This window comes from Mixia osmundae (assembly GCF_000708205.1).
Source record: "Mixia osmundae IAM 14324 unplaced genomic scaffold scaffold_1, whole genome shotgun sequence".
Lineage (NCBI taxonomy): Eukaryota > Fungi > Basidiomycota > Mixiomycetes > Mixiales > Mixiaceae > Mixia > Mixia osmundae.
In genome coordinates this window covers 1,583,585-1,600,575 of record NW_014575563.1, presented here as the reverse complement: position 1 = coordinate 1,600,575, position 16,991 = coordinate 1,583,585, and the positions used below count along the sequence as shown (strand labels likewise).

General features: G+C 55.1%; 12 protein-coding genes across 12 annotated transcripts; 4 read left to right on the top strand and 8 right to left on the bottom strand.

Annotated features, from left to right (window-relative positions):
* Nucleotides 1-47: 47 nt before the first annotated feature.
* On the top strand, nt 48-1,321 carry L969DRAFT_69780 (uncharacterized protein; the record flags this gene model as incomplete). The annotated part of the gene is made up of 2 exons (XM_014715702.1): nt 48-975; nt 1,026-1,321. The coding sequence occupies 2 exons, from the start codon at nt 48-50 to the stop codon at nt 1,319-1,321; spliced, it is 1,224 nt and encodes a 407-aa protein (XP_014571188.1).
* Nucleotides 1,322-1,325: 4 nt separating this feature from the next.
* Nucleotides 1,326-2,691, bottom strand: L969DRAFT_42317 (uncharacterized protein; the record flags this gene model as incomplete). Its single annotated transcript, XM_014715455.1, has 7 exons — nt 1,326-1,667; nt 1,718-1,797; nt 1,844-2,088; nt 2,137-2,309; nt 2,360-2,454; nt 2,500-2,568; nt 2,616-2,691. The coding sequence occupies 7 exons, from the start codon at nt 2,689-2,691 to the stop codon at nt 1,326-1,328; spliced, it is 1,080 nt and encodes a 359-aa protein (XP_014570941.1).
* A 69-nt stretch (nt 2,692-2,760) lies between these two features.
* Nucleotides 2,761-5,013, top strand: L969DRAFT_92024 (uncharacterized protein; the record flags this gene model as incomplete). The annotated part of the gene is made up of 2 exons (XM_014715701.1): nt 2,761-2,763; nt 2,824-5,013. The coding sequence occupies 2 exons, from the start codon at nt 2,761-2,763 to the stop codon at nt 5,011-5,013; spliced, it is 2,193 nt and encodes a 730-aa protein (XP_014571187.1).
* A 60-nt stretch (nt 5,014-5,073) lies between these two features.
* L969DRAFT_92023 (uncharacterized protein) lies at nt 5,074-6,387 on the bottom strand (the record flags this gene model as incomplete). The annotated part of the gene is made up of 4 exons (XM_014715700.1): nt 5,074-5,272; nt 5,328-5,435; nt 5,489-6,136; nt 6,194-6,387. 4 exons carry the CDS (start codon nt 6,385-6,387, stop codon nt 5,074-5,076), a joined length of 1,149 nt encoding a protein of 382 aa, XP_014571186.1.
* Nucleotides 6,388-6,498: 111 nt separating this feature from the next.
* On the top strand, nt 6,499-8,488 carry L969DRAFT_69772 (uncharacterized protein; the record flags this gene model as incomplete). Its single annotated transcript, XM_014715699.1, has 2 exons — nt 6,499-7,536; nt 7,589-8,488. 2 exons carry the CDS (start codon nt 6,499-6,501, stop codon nt 8,486-8,488), a joined length of 1,938 nt encoding a protein of 645 aa, XP_014571185.1.
* A 55-nt stretch (nt 8,489-8,543) lies between these two features.
* On the bottom strand, nt 8,544-11,386 carry L969DRAFT_92021 (uncharacterized protein; the record flags this gene model as incomplete). Its single annotated transcript, XM_014715698.1, has 7 exons — nt 8,544-9,696; nt 9,744-9,961; nt 10,013-10,290; nt 10,337-10,451; nt 10,499-10,857; nt 10,911-11,045; nt 11,104-11,386. 7 exons carry the CDS (start codon nt 11,384-11,386, stop codon nt 8,544-8,546), a joined length of 2,541 nt encoding a protein of 846 aa, XP_014571184.1.
* An 89-nt stretch (nt 11,387-11,475) lies between these two features.
* Nucleotides 11,476-12,826, top strand: L969DRAFT_84460 (uncharacterized protein). Its single transcript, XM_014715697.1, has 4 exons — nt 11,476-11,861; nt 11,917-12,260; nt 12,309-12,740; nt 12,789-12,826. Exons 1-3 carry the CDS (start codon nt 11,589-11,591, stop codon nt 12,622-12,624), a joined length of 933 nt encoding a protein of 310 aa, XP_014571183.1. The 5' UTR covers nt 11,476-11,588; the 3' UTR covers nt 12,625-12,740; nt 12,789-12,826.
* Nucleotides 12,662-13,279, bottom strand: L969DRAFT_42973 (uncharacterized protein; the record flags this gene model as incomplete). Its single annotated transcript, XM_014715696.1, has 4 exons — nt 12,662-12,740; nt 12,789-12,927; nt 12,975-13,065; nt 13,112-13,279. The coding sequence occupies 4 exons, from the start codon at nt 13,277-13,279 to the stop codon at nt 12,662-12,664; spliced, it is 477 nt and encodes a 158-aa protein (XP_014571182.1).
* Nucleotides 13,209-14,758, bottom strand: L969DRAFT_159496 (uncharacterized protein). Its single transcript, XM_014715695.1, has 7 exons — nt 14,720-14,758; nt 14,586-14,673; nt 14,396-14,540; nt 13,946-14,344; nt 13,808-13,898; nt 13,621-13,759; nt 13,209-13,573 (listed from the first exon to the last, which is right to left on the bottom strand). The coding sequence occupies exons 4-7, from the start codon at nt 14,270-14,272 to the stop codon at nt 13,495-13,497; spliced, it is 636 nt and encodes a 211-aa protein (XP_014571181.1). The 5' UTR covers nt 14,273-14,344; nt 14,396-14,540; nt 14,586-14,673; nt 14,720-14,758; the 3' UTR covers nt 13,209-13,494.
* Nucleotides 14,266-14,869, bottom strand: L969DRAFT_92017 (uncharacterized protein; the record flags this gene model as incomplete). The annotated part of the gene is made up of 4 exons (XM_014715694.1): nt 14,266-14,344; nt 14,393-14,540; nt 14,586-14,673; nt 14,720-14,869. The coding sequence occupies 4 exons, from the start codon at nt 14,867-14,869 to the stop codon at nt 14,266-14,268; spliced, it is 465 nt and encodes a 154-aa protein (XP_014571180.1).
* Nucleotides 14,870-15,174: 305 nt separating this feature from the next.
* Nucleotides 15,175-15,810, bottom strand: L969DRAFT_92016 (uncharacterized protein; the record flags this gene model as incomplete). The annotated part of the gene is made up of 4 exons (XM_014715693.1): nt 15,175-15,253; nt 15,300-15,447; nt 15,496-15,586; nt 15,631-15,810. 4 exons carry the CDS (start codon nt 15,808-15,810, stop codon nt 15,175-15,177), a joined length of 498 nt encoding a protein of 165 aa, XP_014571179.1.
* A 169-nt stretch (nt 15,811-15,979) lies between these two features.
* L969DRAFT_21447 (uncharacterized protein) lies at nt 15,980-16,977 on the bottom strand (the record flags this gene model as incomplete). The annotated part of the gene is made up of 10 exons (XM_014714958.1): nt 15,980-16,111; nt 16,160-16,244; nt 16,300-16,330; nt 16,383-16,441; nt 16,491-16,507; nt 16,555-16,591; nt 16,647-16,692; nt 16,749-16,761; nt 16,815-16,867; nt 16,920-16,977. The coding sequence occupies 10 exons, from the start codon at nt 16,975-16,977 to the stop codon at nt 15,980-15,982; spliced, it is 531 nt and encodes a 176-aa protein (XP_014570444.1).
* Between the last annotated feature and the right edge of the window lie 14 nt (nt 16,978-16,991).

Here is a 16,991-nt window from a genome sequence, read left to right as displayed (position 1 = left end):
CCAGTCGACAGCCCAGCGCTCCACCGCAGCTCCTCTGTCTTCTCCGCATGCAAGATGAGCCGCCGTGCTTCGAGCAGACGCTGACGAGTCTCAAGACTGGGACCGCCGTCAGACTAGCCCAATGCGGACCTGGCGTGGCCTGGCTGTTCGAGCAATCTTTGTCAAAGAGCGACATCCCATCAGCACGAGATTTGCTCACACTGGCTCAGCAACGGCTGCGCATTTACCACTACGATCGAGTGCCTGCATGTTGGCGATATCTCTACACGGATGCAACACTGCTGCTCGCTTGTGCAAGGTGCAAGACTGCCAACCGCGATGAATCATGGCACGCAGAGACGGTCAGGTTGCTAGACATGGCCATCATCGTTGCAGGCGCGGAGGATCGCGAGCCACTCATCTTTGCGCTCATGCGCTTCGTCCAGCAGTCTCTTGTGCACGACATACACGACACTCCTGCAAAACGCCCAGGGAAGCGACGAAAGGTTGACCAGCCTGACTTGACGCGACCCATCGAGCTACTTGACCGCATGCCGCTCTTCATGCCGAAACAGCCTCGCGTCGTCCGTAATGGGTGTTCCGACTGGCCAGCATGTATACAATGGCCAGACCTATCCTACCTTTCTCGTAAAGCCGGTCCAGCTCGCGTTATACCAGTCGAAGTAGGCGGCTCCTACACGCAGGACGATTGGACACAACGCATTATGCCATTCGACGACTTTCTTTGCGCAATTGCCTCTGAGGACGTCAAAGCAGACAAGCTATATCTGGCGCAACATGACCTGTTTCGGCAGATACCAGAGCTGAGGGACGACATCATCGTGCCTGATGTGGTTTTCTCTGCGCCACAAGCACCTGATCACTTGCCAAGCTACCATCCACCTATGAACGAGCTCCAGTACAGTCTCAATGCTTGGTTTGGGCCCGCCGGGACGCTCTCGCCCGCTCATACCGATCCTTACTTCAACTGCTATAGTAAGCTGTGACAGGCCGTCGAAGGTATGGACTGACTGGCTTGCGAGCAGTACAAGTAGCAGGTAGGAAGCAGGTATGGATTGCCCCTCCCTCGCTCAACAGCAGAGATATGCATTGCTTCGATTCAAGCGTCGACGTCGATGAAGCCGGTCAGACAGCCTTGATGACTAACACGTCTCGCGTCAACGTCTTCGATGAGACTAGTCTTCCTGTCGGCTTCGACCGAGCTCGCAATCTTTCACAAGAGGCGATCCTGAATTCTGGCGATGTACTGCTGCTTCCGCCGGGATGGTGGCATGCCTTTAGAAGTCTGACTACCTCGCACTCGGTCTCAATATGGTTCTGAGCCACTACAATTTGGCGTTCTCCTTTCTCAGGACGCGTTCGACAAATGTGATCATCCTCGCAGTGACTGCGTCGCGCACAGCTTCGTCTTGCAAGACCCAGTGATCGCCACCACGGATCAGATCGACTTCGAGCTGACCAGGTGCGAAGTAGTTTTGGATGTTCTGCGACATCCACAAGGGTAGAGCTGCATCGTATTCTGCCGGCATGAAAAGAGCAGGGATGCCGACCGGGTACTTGCGCGGCATGCCTCGCTCGTCGTCAAAATTGAGCCTAGTCGTTTTGTACCAGCTCAGAGCAGGTGCAAGGCCGTTCTTGCCAAACGTGGCCAGATAGTAATCACGCTCCTAACGTCGGCTTCAGCTTTGCCGGCGTCTCATGATTGATTGCAACTCACAGGCTCGTTGGCAGGAAGCTGCACGCCGTTGCCTGCGCGCCTTGCTTCGAGCCGCCGCAGCATGCTCGACCGCAGCTCGCCTGACTCTCGAATCAGCGGCGGAGTGATACACGAGCTTGATTGTACCTTTGCGAGTCCAATTCTCTGCCTTCTCAGTCCCGCGATGTGGACTTTTCCTGAGTGTACGCATGAGGGAAGGCGAGAAGCCGGCGCCGATGAATTCGTTCAAGCATTCCTGCAGAACTTCCGCCGCTTCATCCGTTGCAAACCAGAGCTGGTAGCCAAAATTGGGCAGCAGCGTATCTGTGAGTTGCTCGAGTGGTATGAAGTCGGCTCGTGCAGGCGGGGGTGCAAAATAAGATGTACATACACTGTCGAGCAGTCAGCTTTTTGCTCGCGATAATGCCTGGAAAGCACACGATGCGACTGCACGCGTCCTCTCTGGGTAGTATTGGCCGAACCGCCAAGCTGTTGCGCCGCCCCAGTCGTGGCCAATGCAGATGACACTCTTGATGTCCAGCTCGTCGAGCAGCTCTGACAGATCTAGGCAAGCGGATTTTAAGGTATAGTACTTTGCATCGTTCGGTTTGCTCTACACGCCTGATATCAGACTGGATGTGAGCTTAGCAAGGCCCAGCTCACAGTCTCGTGATAGCCTATCATGGAGGGACAGATCACGCGACAGCCGTGTTGCGCAAGGGCCTTGATTTGGTAGCGCCAGCCGTACCACAGATCGGCTGCGAAAGTATCAATAGAGCTTCCATCGTGATTGTGAAGCTTACGGAAGCCATGTAGGAGCAGCACGACGGGAGCATGGGTCGTGTCGCGTAGAGGAACTTGCTCGACATAGTCTGCGGTCGCAGTGAGTTGGGCATGGGGAAGGCCGGGTGATACTGACGATAGCGATGTCTGTGCGTGCGTGTGATGCAAGTGCGATGCTTATAGGCCGTGGGATCGATGATGTCATTCGACATGCCGTCTTTCTTGTCGTTGCGCGTCGCGTTTGCTTTGCTGACTTGGGCGACGACGGGCGGCTGCCCACAATGGTAGGCGACTTCTCGCTATGCATTGCTCGCTACTATGCTCACGCTAAAGCTTGGCTACAGGGCGTCGCCGGTCTATGGGATCTCATACGGCCAGCGGGCCAAGTCAAAGCTTGGTCGGCCATGACATTCGAGGCTTTCGAGAGTACTGACCTCAGAGCTCTCACGCTCGGCATCGACGCATCAATCTGGGCCTTCCATGCCAATTTCAGCCAGGGCAGGACACACCCAGAGCTACGCATGCATTTCTTTCGACTGGCCAGATTACTACGCTCCGGCGCAAAGTGCTTGTTCGTCTTTGATGGTCCTCACAAGCCGACATGGAAGCGAGGTCAACGAGTGGGTACACAATCAACAAACACTCTCGTCGCTCGAGCTTTGCAAGCGATGATCGTCGCGTTTGGTTTCGAATGGATCGTCGCGCCCGGCGAAGCAGAAGCGGAGCTCGCATACCTTAATAGCTCGGGCACCATCGACGCCATCATGACCGATGATGTCGATGCATTCGTCTTTGGTGCTCATCTGATCTGGCGCAATTGGGGTACCAATCTGTCTGGCAAGGATGCAAAGGGAAAGCAAATCAGGACGAATCATTCATCAGTCACCCCAGACGCTGAGGACGACGAACCTACAAAAGTCACAAGAAACGACGACCACCATGTGACAGTCTATTCGGCCGAGCGTGTCCTTCTCAAGGCCGGTCTGGATCGTGATGACATGATTCTGATCGCGTTGCTCTGTGGCGGCGATTATGACACGGCAGGCCTGCTGAAATGTGGTCCCACCGTGGCTGCTGGCCTCACGCGATGCGGTTACGGAAAAGAACTCATGTGCATCATCAAGGACAGCAAGACTGCCGAGCTCAGTGAAGGTATGAAGCACTGGCGTGAAAGATTGCAAACGGAGCTACGAACAAATGCATCTGGTGAGCTGGGACGACGCTACAAAGTGCTGGCAGATAGCATCACGCCAACGTTTCCTCGCATGGACGTCTTGATGCATTACGTTCGACCAGCAACGACGGCATGCAGCGAATTCGCCAGCTTCAGACGCGACATTACATGGACTCGTGCGCCAGACATTGAAGCTATCGTCCGGCTGTGCGTTGCAAAGGAGAGCCAGCAAGGCTTCGAATGGACACATCACGAACTCCTCAAGTACCTCTCTGGCAATGTCTACCCTGGCCTGATCATGCACGAATTACGCTTATCTGCGCTGGAGCTGCCAACGCTCGCTGCCTGTTCCTCAGCAAGTGCCACAACGCCTTTGACGCCTTCCCGCAAGCTGGCCCGACAACTCGACACGCTCGGGCTGGCCACGCCGAAGAAAGCAAAGCCCGTCTCTTGGCTGCTTTCAAAGACGTGTCGCAAAATCGTCAGAACGCGCAAGCATCACTCGACAGACGACACCTTGGAGTATCGCGTCGAAATAGACCCATCTTACTTTGTGGAGCAAGTAAAGGCCAACTTGACGACACCCGACCCTAACTTGGACGCGTATCGCTTGCGTAAAGCCAAGCTAGCCGAAAAGAACGAAGCCGCAAGAGCTTATGAGCAGGCTATGGCAGGCGCAGAAGCTTCACCCAGCAAGACACGTAAAGCGACTGGCGAAGATTTCGATGCGGATGCAATCTGCCTCGTCTGGCTCCCTCAAATGGCTCTCAGGCTTGGCTACCCTGCTTTGGTAGAAGCCTACGAAGAGGCGCAGGCAACGAAGGCTCAGCGATCACCGAGCAAGAAGGACAAACAGACAAAGAAGAAAGAGACTATGAAGCAAACAACACTGCCTGGCTCTATCTTTGCTCCCAAGCTTGACAGGACATCGAGCTCAGAGTCGTCTTCGTCGAATGTACGGCCTAGTGCAAAGCCTACCGCATCGAATGTACTAGCCGAACAAGATACCGATTCGGACATCGAAATCATCGGTGCGCCTGTGCGGAAATCGCCGATCAAAGTCCGACAGAGATCGCTCACTCTAGATAGCATGCGTGTGGCGCCCGGCTCACCTTCAAAGTCACCGCGCAAAAGTAGTAAACAGACTTCACCGCACAAAGCTGCCTCAGTAGCAGTTGTAAGCGACTCTGACGAAAGTCTTCCGGATCTACCAGTCTTCAAGTTCGCACCGCAGTCGAAAACAGCGGCCAAGCCTCCTATCAGTGCCAGTACACTGGCTCAAGCGAGAACACGCAAAACGAGCGGTACTCGCAAGGAAATCGCAAAAGCAGGACATGTCATAGAATTGTCATCAGATTGATCTTGTCTCTATGTTGTTGCAATTGCTATGCAAAACAATGGAATGCTCGCACGGTAGCTATCACGCTGCAGCTTCTGCTTCTGCTAGCTTCTGGCGGAATAACTTTTCTGCGTCTGTCCACACGCGCGCCGTGTGACGGTTCGGCAGTTGCAAGAGCGAGGGCATGAGATCCTTCGAAAAGGCTTCTGATGCTTCTCTCGGTAGCAAAGTGGGCAGATGATCGATTGAGCAGCATGTGAGAACCGGACCGGCCGATGATCTGAAAGGTCGACCATTGCATCAGCTGAGGCGCTGGAGAGCAGCCAGATGCTTACGCTACATCCACAGTAGGTTTGTCAAAAGTCGTACTGATGTCGTAGACGGGTATAGGGTTGTTCGGATTGGTCGTATCCGCAGAGACGTCAACAATGACCGAAAGGTTCCTGTCAAACCGCGTCAATTGGGCTGACGAATCAGTCGGGCCAGCTTGACTTGCCTCGTCTCGCCGGCCTGTCTGATCGTCTCTTGCGTGACAAAATGGGGAATCTTGGAGCTCAAGTAGATGCAGTTGACAAAGATGTCGACCTGGAGGATCTCAGAGAACGGTCCTCCCTTTGCCGTTTCCGCCATGTCCCATTTGAGGATATCGCCATCTTCGAGACCTGCAGAGCGCAAGAAGCTGACTGCGCCACCGCCGCAGCGGCCGAGAGCGCCGATGACGAGAGCTCTGACGCCTCTGCCGAGCGACTTCTTGACTTCTGCAATCTTGGTACGCGCTTCATCGATGAGCTCTTGCTCGTTCGGATACGGCTTGAGCGAGCCCAATCTGTCGTTTTGCACGACCTGACTAAAGAGTGCAAGACATCCTACGGCAGCTCCAGCGAAGCCGGCATGGTAGCCAAACGCAGCAACGCGTCGACCCCTTTCGTCTTGCAAGAATTCGAGATCAAGCAGAGTGCCGCCGCCTGCTCTGAAGCGTGCAAGGACATCGCGCCAGCCTGCTTGTTGCTTGTAGCAGTGAGCGAACTGAACGTGAGTGTGCGGCAGGGGATCTGTCGTGACGGGTAGCTCTTTGAGGCCGAGGATAGGTACCGAATGAGGAGCGGTCGTCCAGGACGAATGAGGCACGATGGTACAGCCGACACTGTCAAGAGACTCCCAGACTCAGCTCGTGCAATACCGACGCTCGCCCTTCACTGACTCTTCGTACTCCTTGTCCTCAAAGATGCGCTGAGGGTCGCGCTCGACGGTGACATCCCATCCTTGATCAAGCAGCTGTTTGGCAGTCGTAGGCGTGAGGGCAGCTCGCGCTTCGAATGGCTTATCTTCTGCGCGGAGCCAGATAGGCTGTCCGCTCTTTGTGTGGGGATGTGGGTCGCTTGAGGTGCTGGCCATGTCGATAAGAGGTGACAGCCCAATTTCGAGAGTGACTCCAATTTTTGCTATCAACGTGTCCTCTCATCAAAGTCACATGAACGGCAGGTTCGGCATGCATTGACGGCTTCTATGAGCGCAGAAGGGGCGGATAAGTCGCCCGGAGCGGTCAGGGCCGCCATACAAACGACCAGCACGTCCGCCTTTCCGACAAGCCTGGACGCCTTTGGGCTACCTACCTCATCTGCGAACAGCACCACAGCCTCGTCTACATCCTCCCCTACGACTTCGCCCGCACTGGGACACAGCTATGCTCCGTTCGGTGGCTTGTCCTCTGCGGATAGCTCCAATCAGTCGCTATGGAGTGACTATCCGATCGCGAGTCGGCGGTCATTCCACACCGTCGCACCGAGGAAGCACAGCGCGCTGGCCAGTGAAGTGACGGCAAGCGCGATGGCTGCTTCACAGAGTCAGCCGCTCGAGGAAGAAGATGCAGATATGCTGCTCTCAGAGGACGAAGAACGCGAGCAGGGAGACTCGGACGAGCTCAAGGAGGTTTTGCTCGGTCCCATGCAGCCTGCCAATGGCATAACACCTTTCTCGACACCGTCGCATCCTCACAGACTGCGTCATTCGTCCGCCTCGTCCTCGAGCTCCTCCTTCTCGAGCAAAGAGATGACGGGCCCGATTCTGTTCAGCGGACTGGAGCGGAGATTGTCGAGCTCGACCGTACCACCTCTCATGCTGTGCACCGAGGACAAACGTACGTTCAATCCGCTCAATCCGCCGCCAGCTTCAAACGCTCTGCTTCCACCCATCAGCCGCGCCGAAAGCGATTCTCCTGGAGGCGGCATGCAAGCCTCGCCGCCCTTGAGCGCTCCACGGCTGCCATTTGCGCTTCAACCACCGCCGGGCCGTCTCGCTCTAGACGGCCAATCTCTGGACGATATGAACAGTCTCAACGCAGATGCGCCGCCTGTCACTCCGACGGAACCGAGGCAAATATCGAACAGCATACACACTCAATCTGAGCTCGGCAAGAGCTTAGACTCTTCTATTGCGTTCATGCACGATAACCCGCCGTCTACACCCGATCATGCGGATGCTGGATTCCGCAGTCCTGATGACGCTGTTCCCGCACGTCGTGTCGTCAGACGCTCAAATCTGATCGTAAGTCAAGTCTTCGGCCCATTGAAGACGAGCTCATACCATCAAGGGGCAGCCGAAAGCTAAGTCACACATGAGAGTGATGGCGCAGATGCGGGGAGAGCAAGGGCGACCCGATGACGAAGAGATTGCGTCCGAAGCTGCCCTCCATCGATTGCAAAAGTCGGCAGCATCCCATCTGACGCCTCGCCATATGCGTGGTCCCAGATCTAGCTCCTCTGTCTCTCACACGCACAACCGGTTCCCAGAGTCGGCCGACGACGACGCAGAACGGGACGATGACGAGGACAGCAGTGCTAGTGAAACTGGTACGGTCGATATGGGCTCTGACGAACCTTCCACACGCTCACAAAGTGTGCCGCCCTTCGATCTCAGCCTGGATCGCTACAAGGCCGAAGATGAAGCGGCCGCTGCTGCCCGGCGAGCCACTGCAAAGTGGATGGGTTTCCGCGATCAGACATCACGGACCAGCACTTCTCGAGATCCGGAGGAGATGGCATCCGCGCTGAGTACGCCCGTTAGCGCGGGCAGACCAGGCAAGCGGAAGGTCACCGATAGCGAGCGGTTTGAGCCGTACTCCACTATGGCCTTCAAGCGCCGTGCTGTCTCGCCCACAACTTCAATCAGTCCAGGACCGCTAGCGTCGCCCGTTCTCACTTACTCGACTGCTATCTCACCTCTGCCTGCCCTGCCGAGCCTTGGCATGCTTGCCAATCCAACTCTACCCATCACGATTCCGGTAAGCCCGAGCAACGCGACGAGCTACTTGCAGTCTTTGCAAAGCTCGCGCAGCCGTGCTACTTCTCCGGGCACGGCCTCGAGCTTGTCTTCATCAGCCGGACGCCCATCTGCCCTCAGTATGCTACACGGAAAGCTTGCCAGCGATCGTGATGAAGAGCGGTCAAACAAGCTTGGCAATGCCGGCGATAAGCTCGTCCACATGCGACTTGAATAATCAATGCTTCCTTTGTAGTCAATTACTGCTGTTGTGCAAATACAAGCAACACTTGTCATGTTCGTTCATCTAGAGGTATACCGTCAGACTCGGTCGATTCACGCTGCCCTCGATCGAACAATGTGTCCGGCAGCGAGTCGTTACGATGGTATGGAATGAGCGTCCGGCCTGTCAGTCGCAGCAGCAGACGCGAGAGACGCTTGCGAAGCCAATCTCCGGCTTCCTCGAGGGTATCTTCGAACGTCGGCTCATCTTCTCTGTTGTGCGCGCGCTTGTCTTCGTCCAGGATATGCCGTAGGATATCTTTGATCGTGATGAGTCCAACGAGCTTGCCGTATTGCTCGACGAGGATGATCCTTGGCCCGAGCTTCTTGAAAAGATCCATCACGGTCTCCATTGGTTGTCGTGGATTGACGCACAGCGGGGTCTCGTTGACCCACGATCGTAGATCAAGGTAGTCTTCTTCATCTTCGCTCTGAGATGGCGAATGGTAGGTCTCCCTCACAAAGACGCATATCGCGTCTGGCGACAGTATGGCGCTTGCATGAGCCTCTCTGACGGCATACTCCAGATCGATCCTGGCAATGTAGCCGAGTAGGGTCGCATCGGTTCGAGATCTGACAATGGGGAAGCCTTGGAAGCTTGAAGCCCGCAACCTCGCTTCGACCTCGTCTAGCTTTGTGCCTTCTGCGCAGATGCTCACGAGATCATGCTTCATCAAGTGAGACACAGACGTGTTGAAGGTGTGCTCCTCCTTATCCAGAAAAGGGTAGCCATTGAATGTGATCATCTGATCGGCGATACCATTCTTGCCAAAACAGTCACCGACGGCTTTAGTAACCATGAGTGTGATCATCGTCGGCAAGATATAGGTGAGTGCGCCAGTGAGCTCGAACATGATGACGACGACGGTGACTGTGATCCGCATGATGCCTCCCAGCGCAGCTGCCGCGCCAAGCAAAGCGTATGTGCCAGGTGTGATGCAAGGTTTCTCCGGCTCGCAGGCAGAGAAGAAGCTCGAGTGTGGAAAGGCGAGGTAGAGTGCTTTGACGAGTATACCGACCATTCTGCCAAACGTGGCGCCGACGGCCATGCTGGGCACAAAGATACCGGCCGGTACTTTGCATCCGTATGAGATGATGACTAGTATCGTACGCAGTACTGTCGCAAGCAGGAGCGAGTTGACGTTGCGCCATTGTGCCCAAGTTCTGCAAAGCTATCAATGGATGTTTTGGGGGAAAGGCACGGATCTTACTGGCACAGCGCATCGTAATCGCCACCGTTTGAGCATTCCCTAAAGAGGACTTCGAGGCTTTCGGTCATATCGATGCGCATGTACGTGTTGAAGTAGCCAATCATCGCAGTGATCAGAGCCAGGAGGATAACCTCGGTGATCGCATAGTTTGCCAGATGCTTCCGTCGGAAAGACTGTACTTGCAGGTTGTACTTGATGACGAATGCGCCGTACAGACCCTTAGCATCGATGTATTAGTGAAGCGTGCCTGGCATCACGAGCGTACTCACGCCAAAGATCCCGATGATGGCAAAGAAGATGACCTCGAAGAAATGCCAGTCGCGGTCGTAGCTGACTTGAAAGAGTACGAGCTTTCCCGTCCGGAAAGGATTGATAGCGGATAAGGTAACAGTAGCGACGAGCGCGCAGAAGAATGTTCGGACCATCGTCTTGAGCGGAAAGTTGATTGTCATCTCTTCGAGTGCAAAGAGTACGCCCCCGATGGGCGAGCCGAAAGCGACTGCTACGCCCGTTGCTGACGCAGCCGTGACGATCTCGCGCATTTTGGCTGCACAGAGGTGAGCTCGGTCTCTAGGTTGATGCAAAGGGCTGACCTTGCGACCGCGAGAAGCGGGTGAAGCATCGCGCAACGACATGACCAATGCAGGCTGCCATGTGCACGGAAGGCCCTTCCTTGCCGACAGATAGGCCCGAGGCGATGGCCAATGGCTGTGAAGCGAGTCAGGGACGCTCGCTCGACAAGGATGGCGACTGACCAAAGTGATTGATTTGATGGCAAGCGTCCACATGCCAAGAAAGCCACGGATGATGAAGCCTGCTAAGATGCACTTGATTTCGCTGATGCCTGACCCAGCGGCATAGGGTGCGAACGACTTGACAGTGAACGCGCAAGAAGCAGCAAAGACGACGCTGAAGAAGACATAAGCCAAGTAGCGTAGCGGCGACCAGGAAGACCATCTGATCCAGTCTTGACAGTCTCCATCACCGTCGTCAATCTCCCAACAGCAGAATTCTCGCGAGAGCCACCAGCCTGAAGTGCAGTGACCGGTCCTCACGTCCGATAGCCAGACTGTGACGATCGAAATCAATGCCGCATTGACGCCAATCAGCGCGCCTGATCAGACACATCGCATCAGCATTGTTGGACATGGTGGGATACAGACGTGCCGACGATACTGATGACGAACCAGGACTGCCCGGCTTCGAGTGAGGCTGAGATCCAGGAACGCACATCGTCAGACGCGCCCGTCTGAGCCTCTCGAATCCGTCTGTTCCGTTCGAACAGGGTATCCTGAACCCAGTCTGGCCATGTACCCGGTTGAGCGTGACTGCTGCCTGCTGAACAGGGCCTGACACGAACCTATAGTAGCAAAATCCTCGAACCGTCTGGCTCCATCTGCATCGAGATTGTCCTGCTGAGGCGTAAAGATGCGGGCAGCCGAGCTTCGTTTGCGTGCGCCAAAGTCGCAAGAAGACGGCAAGCGACCCTTGCCGTTGGGTCTCCTGTAGCTGTTGAGGGTCTCGGTAGACAAACTCGCTGAGCCGTTGAGGGTATCATAAGGCGAGCGTAGACGTGATGCCGGGCCAAAGTCGGGCGGTTCCGCTCTTGCCTGATGGTCCGACCAGTCTGGATCATCCTCCATGGCTTGCTGTGTCAACTGGCATGCATCGCCTCACACGCAGAGACGGCAAGCCTCGTTCGTCTTGGTTCTGTCGTCGCGTCACGACAACCACGACGACGACATCTCTCCGCACTCGACATCGATCCTTTGCACGACATAGTCGGCTCCGGATCATCTTCAAGTCCATCTCGTCGGCTCTCGTCATCAGGCGAGTCAGCGTAGGATGAGCCGTGCAGTGCTGCAAGCATTGATAGCGACTGTGTCATTGCGCGCCGTCTTGGCAGTCGTGCCAGCCACAGCCAGCAACGCAAGCCTGCCACTCAATGCGAGCACGGACTGGACCACAGCGATATACTGGCAAGATGGCCTCTTGACGACATCTGTTGCCATGCTCAGACAAGCAAGCGCGAATTCGGTTCCATTGGCAGACAACGTGACGCTCGTGGGCTCGGACGGCATGCGTGCGAACAATGGCAGCTTAGCTTTGCAATATGCAGTTTGTCATCTGCCTGATCGTAGAGAGACCTCTTTGCTCACGTCATCGCTCACAGGGCGTCCTTACACACTTTAGCGATCTCGTGCCGAGTCCAGTGAGCAACGCGACTAACACCACCTCGGGCACGAACACGACCTCTGCGCCATGGATCGCACTCATCTCATGCGATCCGTATAATCTCACGGAAATCAATGCAAACGCATCACTCTCACAAAGTAATATATCCTATGTCACCTCCAACGCGTCAGTCTTCGACCTGGCATATCAAGCTGGCGCCCAAGCTATCATCCTCTACAGCACACTCAATGGCACATGTACGATACAAGATACCCAGTCACCCTTGACCATCCTCACAGCACGGAATCTGCAAAATTCAAAGACGCTCCAGATGACCTTTCAGTGAGTTCGCCGCTTTGATCAGATTCGCGAGCTCATGCGAATGCGCAGAAACGTCCAAGAGGACGCCTACTACTTCAATGCATCGATGCTCAATGGTACGACGAGTAGTATCGCCACAGCTCTAAATGCAACCCTACAAGGCAACGCGCAGACTGTGCCCACCTATCTCCTAGCATACCTGACCGCACCCTCAGCCAACTCGAATGACTCGTCAACCGACCCGTTCTCGAGCGCATCGTTTGGCCCCGCGCCGACCAGCAGTACAAGCACGCCGACACAGTCTCCTAGCTCTGGCGCTGCCACGCTGTTAGTACCCGCCACCGCGATACTGTGCGCATTAGGGGCAGCTCTGCTGGTCCTGTAGCATGCATTGCAAGCAGCGCTGTGGACAGGATCCGAGACTAGCAACGAGGTGCACCCGTGTGACACAGATTGAAGTTGCGCGCGCTTCCGTCGGCAGTAATAGTACACGAGGCACCGCTGCCCAATTGTCATCAACAAGACAATGTCTGAGCAGGCGAAGCTTACTAAGCATTGATATCTGTAGGATTGATGTAGATGACCTGGTTATTGTAGGTAACGAAACCACCGGCGGTGAAGCTGGAGAATGTCCCATCTTTGGCTGGCACGACGACGATGGTCAATGACATCTCGTTCCCGCTCGTGGCTGCATCATACTCAGCCGACGTCATCGCTGGAATCGAAAAAGCTCACCATGAATGAGACGGCGAGTCGCGTCGTATCCTGCTACGACGGGGGAGTAGGCCGAAGTCGAGAAGAAAGCAAGACTATAGAAGCTGGTCGACTGTCAAAGCGTGAGTCCATGTTACGCAGATTGAGGCAAGCCTCACGGCTTGCCAGTGTTGCCAGCCAAAGCTGAAGACTTGGTTGTGCGATGTTTGTGAGGTGCCGGTAGGATTGATCTGCAGGATGCAGTTGACTATTGCACTACTCAATACTGCCTGGCCATATGCGAGAGCTCCGAGCCAAAGTAAGCCAACGAGGCTGATTGGCTTCATGTTGATGCAGCGTAGGCGAATGAATGGGAATCCCAGTTGAAGAAGAATAGGGATCCGGCAACGAGGCGATGCGACGGACAAGGAGCGAAACACGGGGATGCAACTAGATTGCCCCAAACGACGCGCGACCGCAACCTCCTTCACGGCTCCTTCACGGCATCGCGCGCGCCATGCATTAGCATGCATTGCAAGCAGCGCTGTCGATCATCTTGACTTTAGCATCGTGCCGCGCCCGTATGGCACAGATTGAAGTTGTAGGAGCCTCCGTTGGTTTTCATGGTACATGCGGCACCGCTGCCAGTCTGTCAGCAATAAGACACATCTGACTGCACGAGGCTCACTAATAATCGATGTCTGTAGGCTTGATGGTCACCACCTTGTTGTTGTAGGTGACGAAGCCGCTGGCGGTGAAGCTGGAGAACGTGCCATCGTCAAGCGGAACCATGACGATGTTCAATGACATCTGGTTTCCGCTCGTGGCTACATTGACGATCAGAGTGCGATGATGGCAAAGACTCCCGGGCTGACCTTGAATGGAATGCTGATCGGCATCGTATCCAACTGCCACAGAGGGGTAGGCCAACGTTGAGAATGTACCAAGACTGTAAGCGTTCGTCGACTGCCGGAGCCTGAGCTCGGTGCACGAAGGAGGAAGATAAGACTCGCCTCGTCCCAGTACTTCCAGCCAAAAGCGAAGATCTGGTTGTGCGAGGTGTCCGGGGTGCCGGTTGGGTTGATCTGCAAAATGCAATTGACCCTTGCGTTACTGTATGAAAGCTGGCCATATGCAAAGGCGCCGAGCGAGAGCAAGCCAGCAAGTGCGCCGATCAGCTTCATGATGAAAACGTCGGAAGCGAAGAAGAGGCAGAGATTCGCGAGTCGGTGCGCTTGACGGAAGCAGAGGGGATGCAACGATACAACGCAGCGACCCAAGGAGCGTGACACGGAGTGTAGCAGATTGCATCGAGGAGCGCGCAAGCTCCTTTTCAGCATCGTGGCGCGCCCTTGTGGCAAAGGTTGAAATTGATCACTTCCGCGCCGGTGTAGTATTGACAAGCTGAACCACTGGCGATAGCACAGTCAGTAGCGCTCCTCATGCATGGTAGGACTGACTACGCATTGTAATCGTTTGTAGCGATGCGAGTGGTCACCCCGTTGTAATGAAGATTTCCATCAACTAGAAAAGCGGCCAAGCTACCGTCTCCGTTTGCAGAAGGCCAGACTGAGATTCGTAAATCAGTCGAGCCATCGGCAGAGATCCCTGCTTGCTATCAGACACGTTACGTTGAAGGAAGGCTTGAATTACCGCTAATCGTGCGCGTGTTGGCGTCGTAGCTTGTGGCCACAGGCACTGCATCCGAGCGGACAATGCCTTTAGTATACCAATGTGTCATCTGTACGCAAGTCAGAGTGCAAGGTCGAATAAAACGCAGAGCTTACGTCGGACCACATAAGCATCCCAAAATAAAAGATCGCTCCCTGAATGTTGAGAATGCATGCAACATTGGGATTGTTAGCTGCGACCTGGGCCTGAGCAGCGGAAGAGCCGGCAAGCGTAATGAAGGAGATCAAGGTCCCAGAGAGCTTCATTTTGTCAGGTTCGTGTCGAGACGCAGGTGAAGCGGAGAAAACAAATGACCACAGCCTCAATACGCTGCGACATGTCGCAATGGTCAGACAACGCTTGCTCTGTGTTCTGTCGTAGCATGCGCCCAGGCCGAGCAGTGAAGCTGCACGCGCGAAGTGAGAAGCAATGAGCCGCCTTGCTACTGCTCTCGCTCATACCGAAAAGCGAATGGGCAAAAGTGTTCGCAGAGTACAGCTTCACGTGAGAGTTTCACGGATGAAGGTATGATGCGCTGCATTGCCTCTGCTACTGTGGTACGACGGCCGAGCTAGCATCGGATGGCGTCCTGATGACAGAGGGGAAAGCTCGTCGCTTGATAAGCATTGGTCGCATGACAGGCAGCGCCACTGCTTCATCGTCAGTGTACGTGTATGCCTGTACAAGCGCACATACTAGGCTTCGATATCGTTTGATGCGATCTCGACCGTGGTCGACTCGCAAGTGACGACACCTTCGATGGCCAGGCTCTCGAAAGCAATGTCCGCATTGTTTTGGGGATACACCGTGACGTTGAGATTCAATGATCCACTCGGCGTCGATGCTGTGTGCCAACATCAAGCGGATACTCGACGAACATGAGATGGCTTGCCGTAGATGCTCCTGGTTGCGATGTCATGTTGGACATCGACATTCTCGTAGTCAAAAGCTGTCAGACTTGCTTGAGTATACCAGTTCGCCTCCTGCGCTATATTTAGCGAAGCATGAGCTGATGTGATTATCGTGCCTCTGTCCAGTGGCTCCATGAAAAGGCAATAACTTGGTTGCGAGAGGTGTCCGAGCTGAGAGTCGGGTTGATCTGCAACAGGCAGTAAACAGCCCGTGCCGCTTCTGCAGGCGTTGCAGTCGGAATAGCTCGGCACGACAGGAACAAGGCGAAAGCCGCGAGGTTGCAGAGAGCTCGCATGGTAGTGAGGGCAACAGGGAGTGGTCAATCGGGCGCGACGCGACGGCTGGAAACTTAGCGCAGCGAACGAAAATGATTTTGCATGCTGATACACAGTGTTACAATGGCACCAAGCTAGCAATTCGTCGATGTCGCTCTTGTGTTGAGGATGAGGGCAACGATGAGCCTGTCACAAAACATTAGCTTGGAGCGATCGCAGGATCGCCTCGACATGCCCGTATAGCCCGATGACTTCTCCAAAGATCAGCATGAGCACCATCGATACGAAAATCCTCGGCTGGAACATATACGCTCTCGCACACTGCTTCAGTGTCAGCTCATTCTAGCGCTTGACAAGCAAGAGACAGACGGCGTCGCCAATGATACCGATCGCGTGTCCTGCCGCTAGTCCTGTTAGACCGCAAGACAGGCCGGCGGCAAGATGTATGAAGCCGCTGAACACTAGCGTCAGCTTGCACTGCCCAATCTGATGCCTCTCCTCGGACGCACGCAAACAGAGAGTACGGCTCGCCAGGATTGACTGTGGCGCGGATGAGCAAGGGCGGCTTGATGGAAGACGCGCATGCACTTACGGCCTCCAACGATCAGGACGGAGACGACGAGGCCGTACACGGCGATGATACCGGCCATGCTGCGCGGCCGTCTGAGGCGCGCTATCGAGCACAGAGCGTGTTACTTACACGACAGGAATCAAAGACTGTGCACTCATCAGCGCAGACAAACATGACGCGAAAGCGTATTCACCTTCATCACTAGGTCTGGCCGTTGAGTTCCCAAGCCGCTGTGTCCCGGATGCGTGTCAGGACAGCGCTGCGTTGTAACATACAGAGACAGACGTGATGCCAATGCCTGCTTTTGAGGTGCCATAGGCCGCACCGACCGCTGCGAGCATGGAACCGTCAGGGATGATAGGTAGAGAGCTCTTGTGACGGGCGCACTGCTAAAGATCATCTGCACACGACTGCTTTGAGCTCAGGAATGCTGATCGAGGCACGAGCACTTACTGAGCTCGCTACGCCGGCAAAGCCCATAAAGGGCGCATATGGCGGGCATAGCTCTAGTCTCTCGATCAGCTGACAGTACGTGAGCGCAGAAGCAGGAGAGATCACCTGAGTAAGACCCCATTATCGTTGGCAGATTGCCGATTGTCGAAGGCGACGAGGGCATCTTCGCCACTCGGC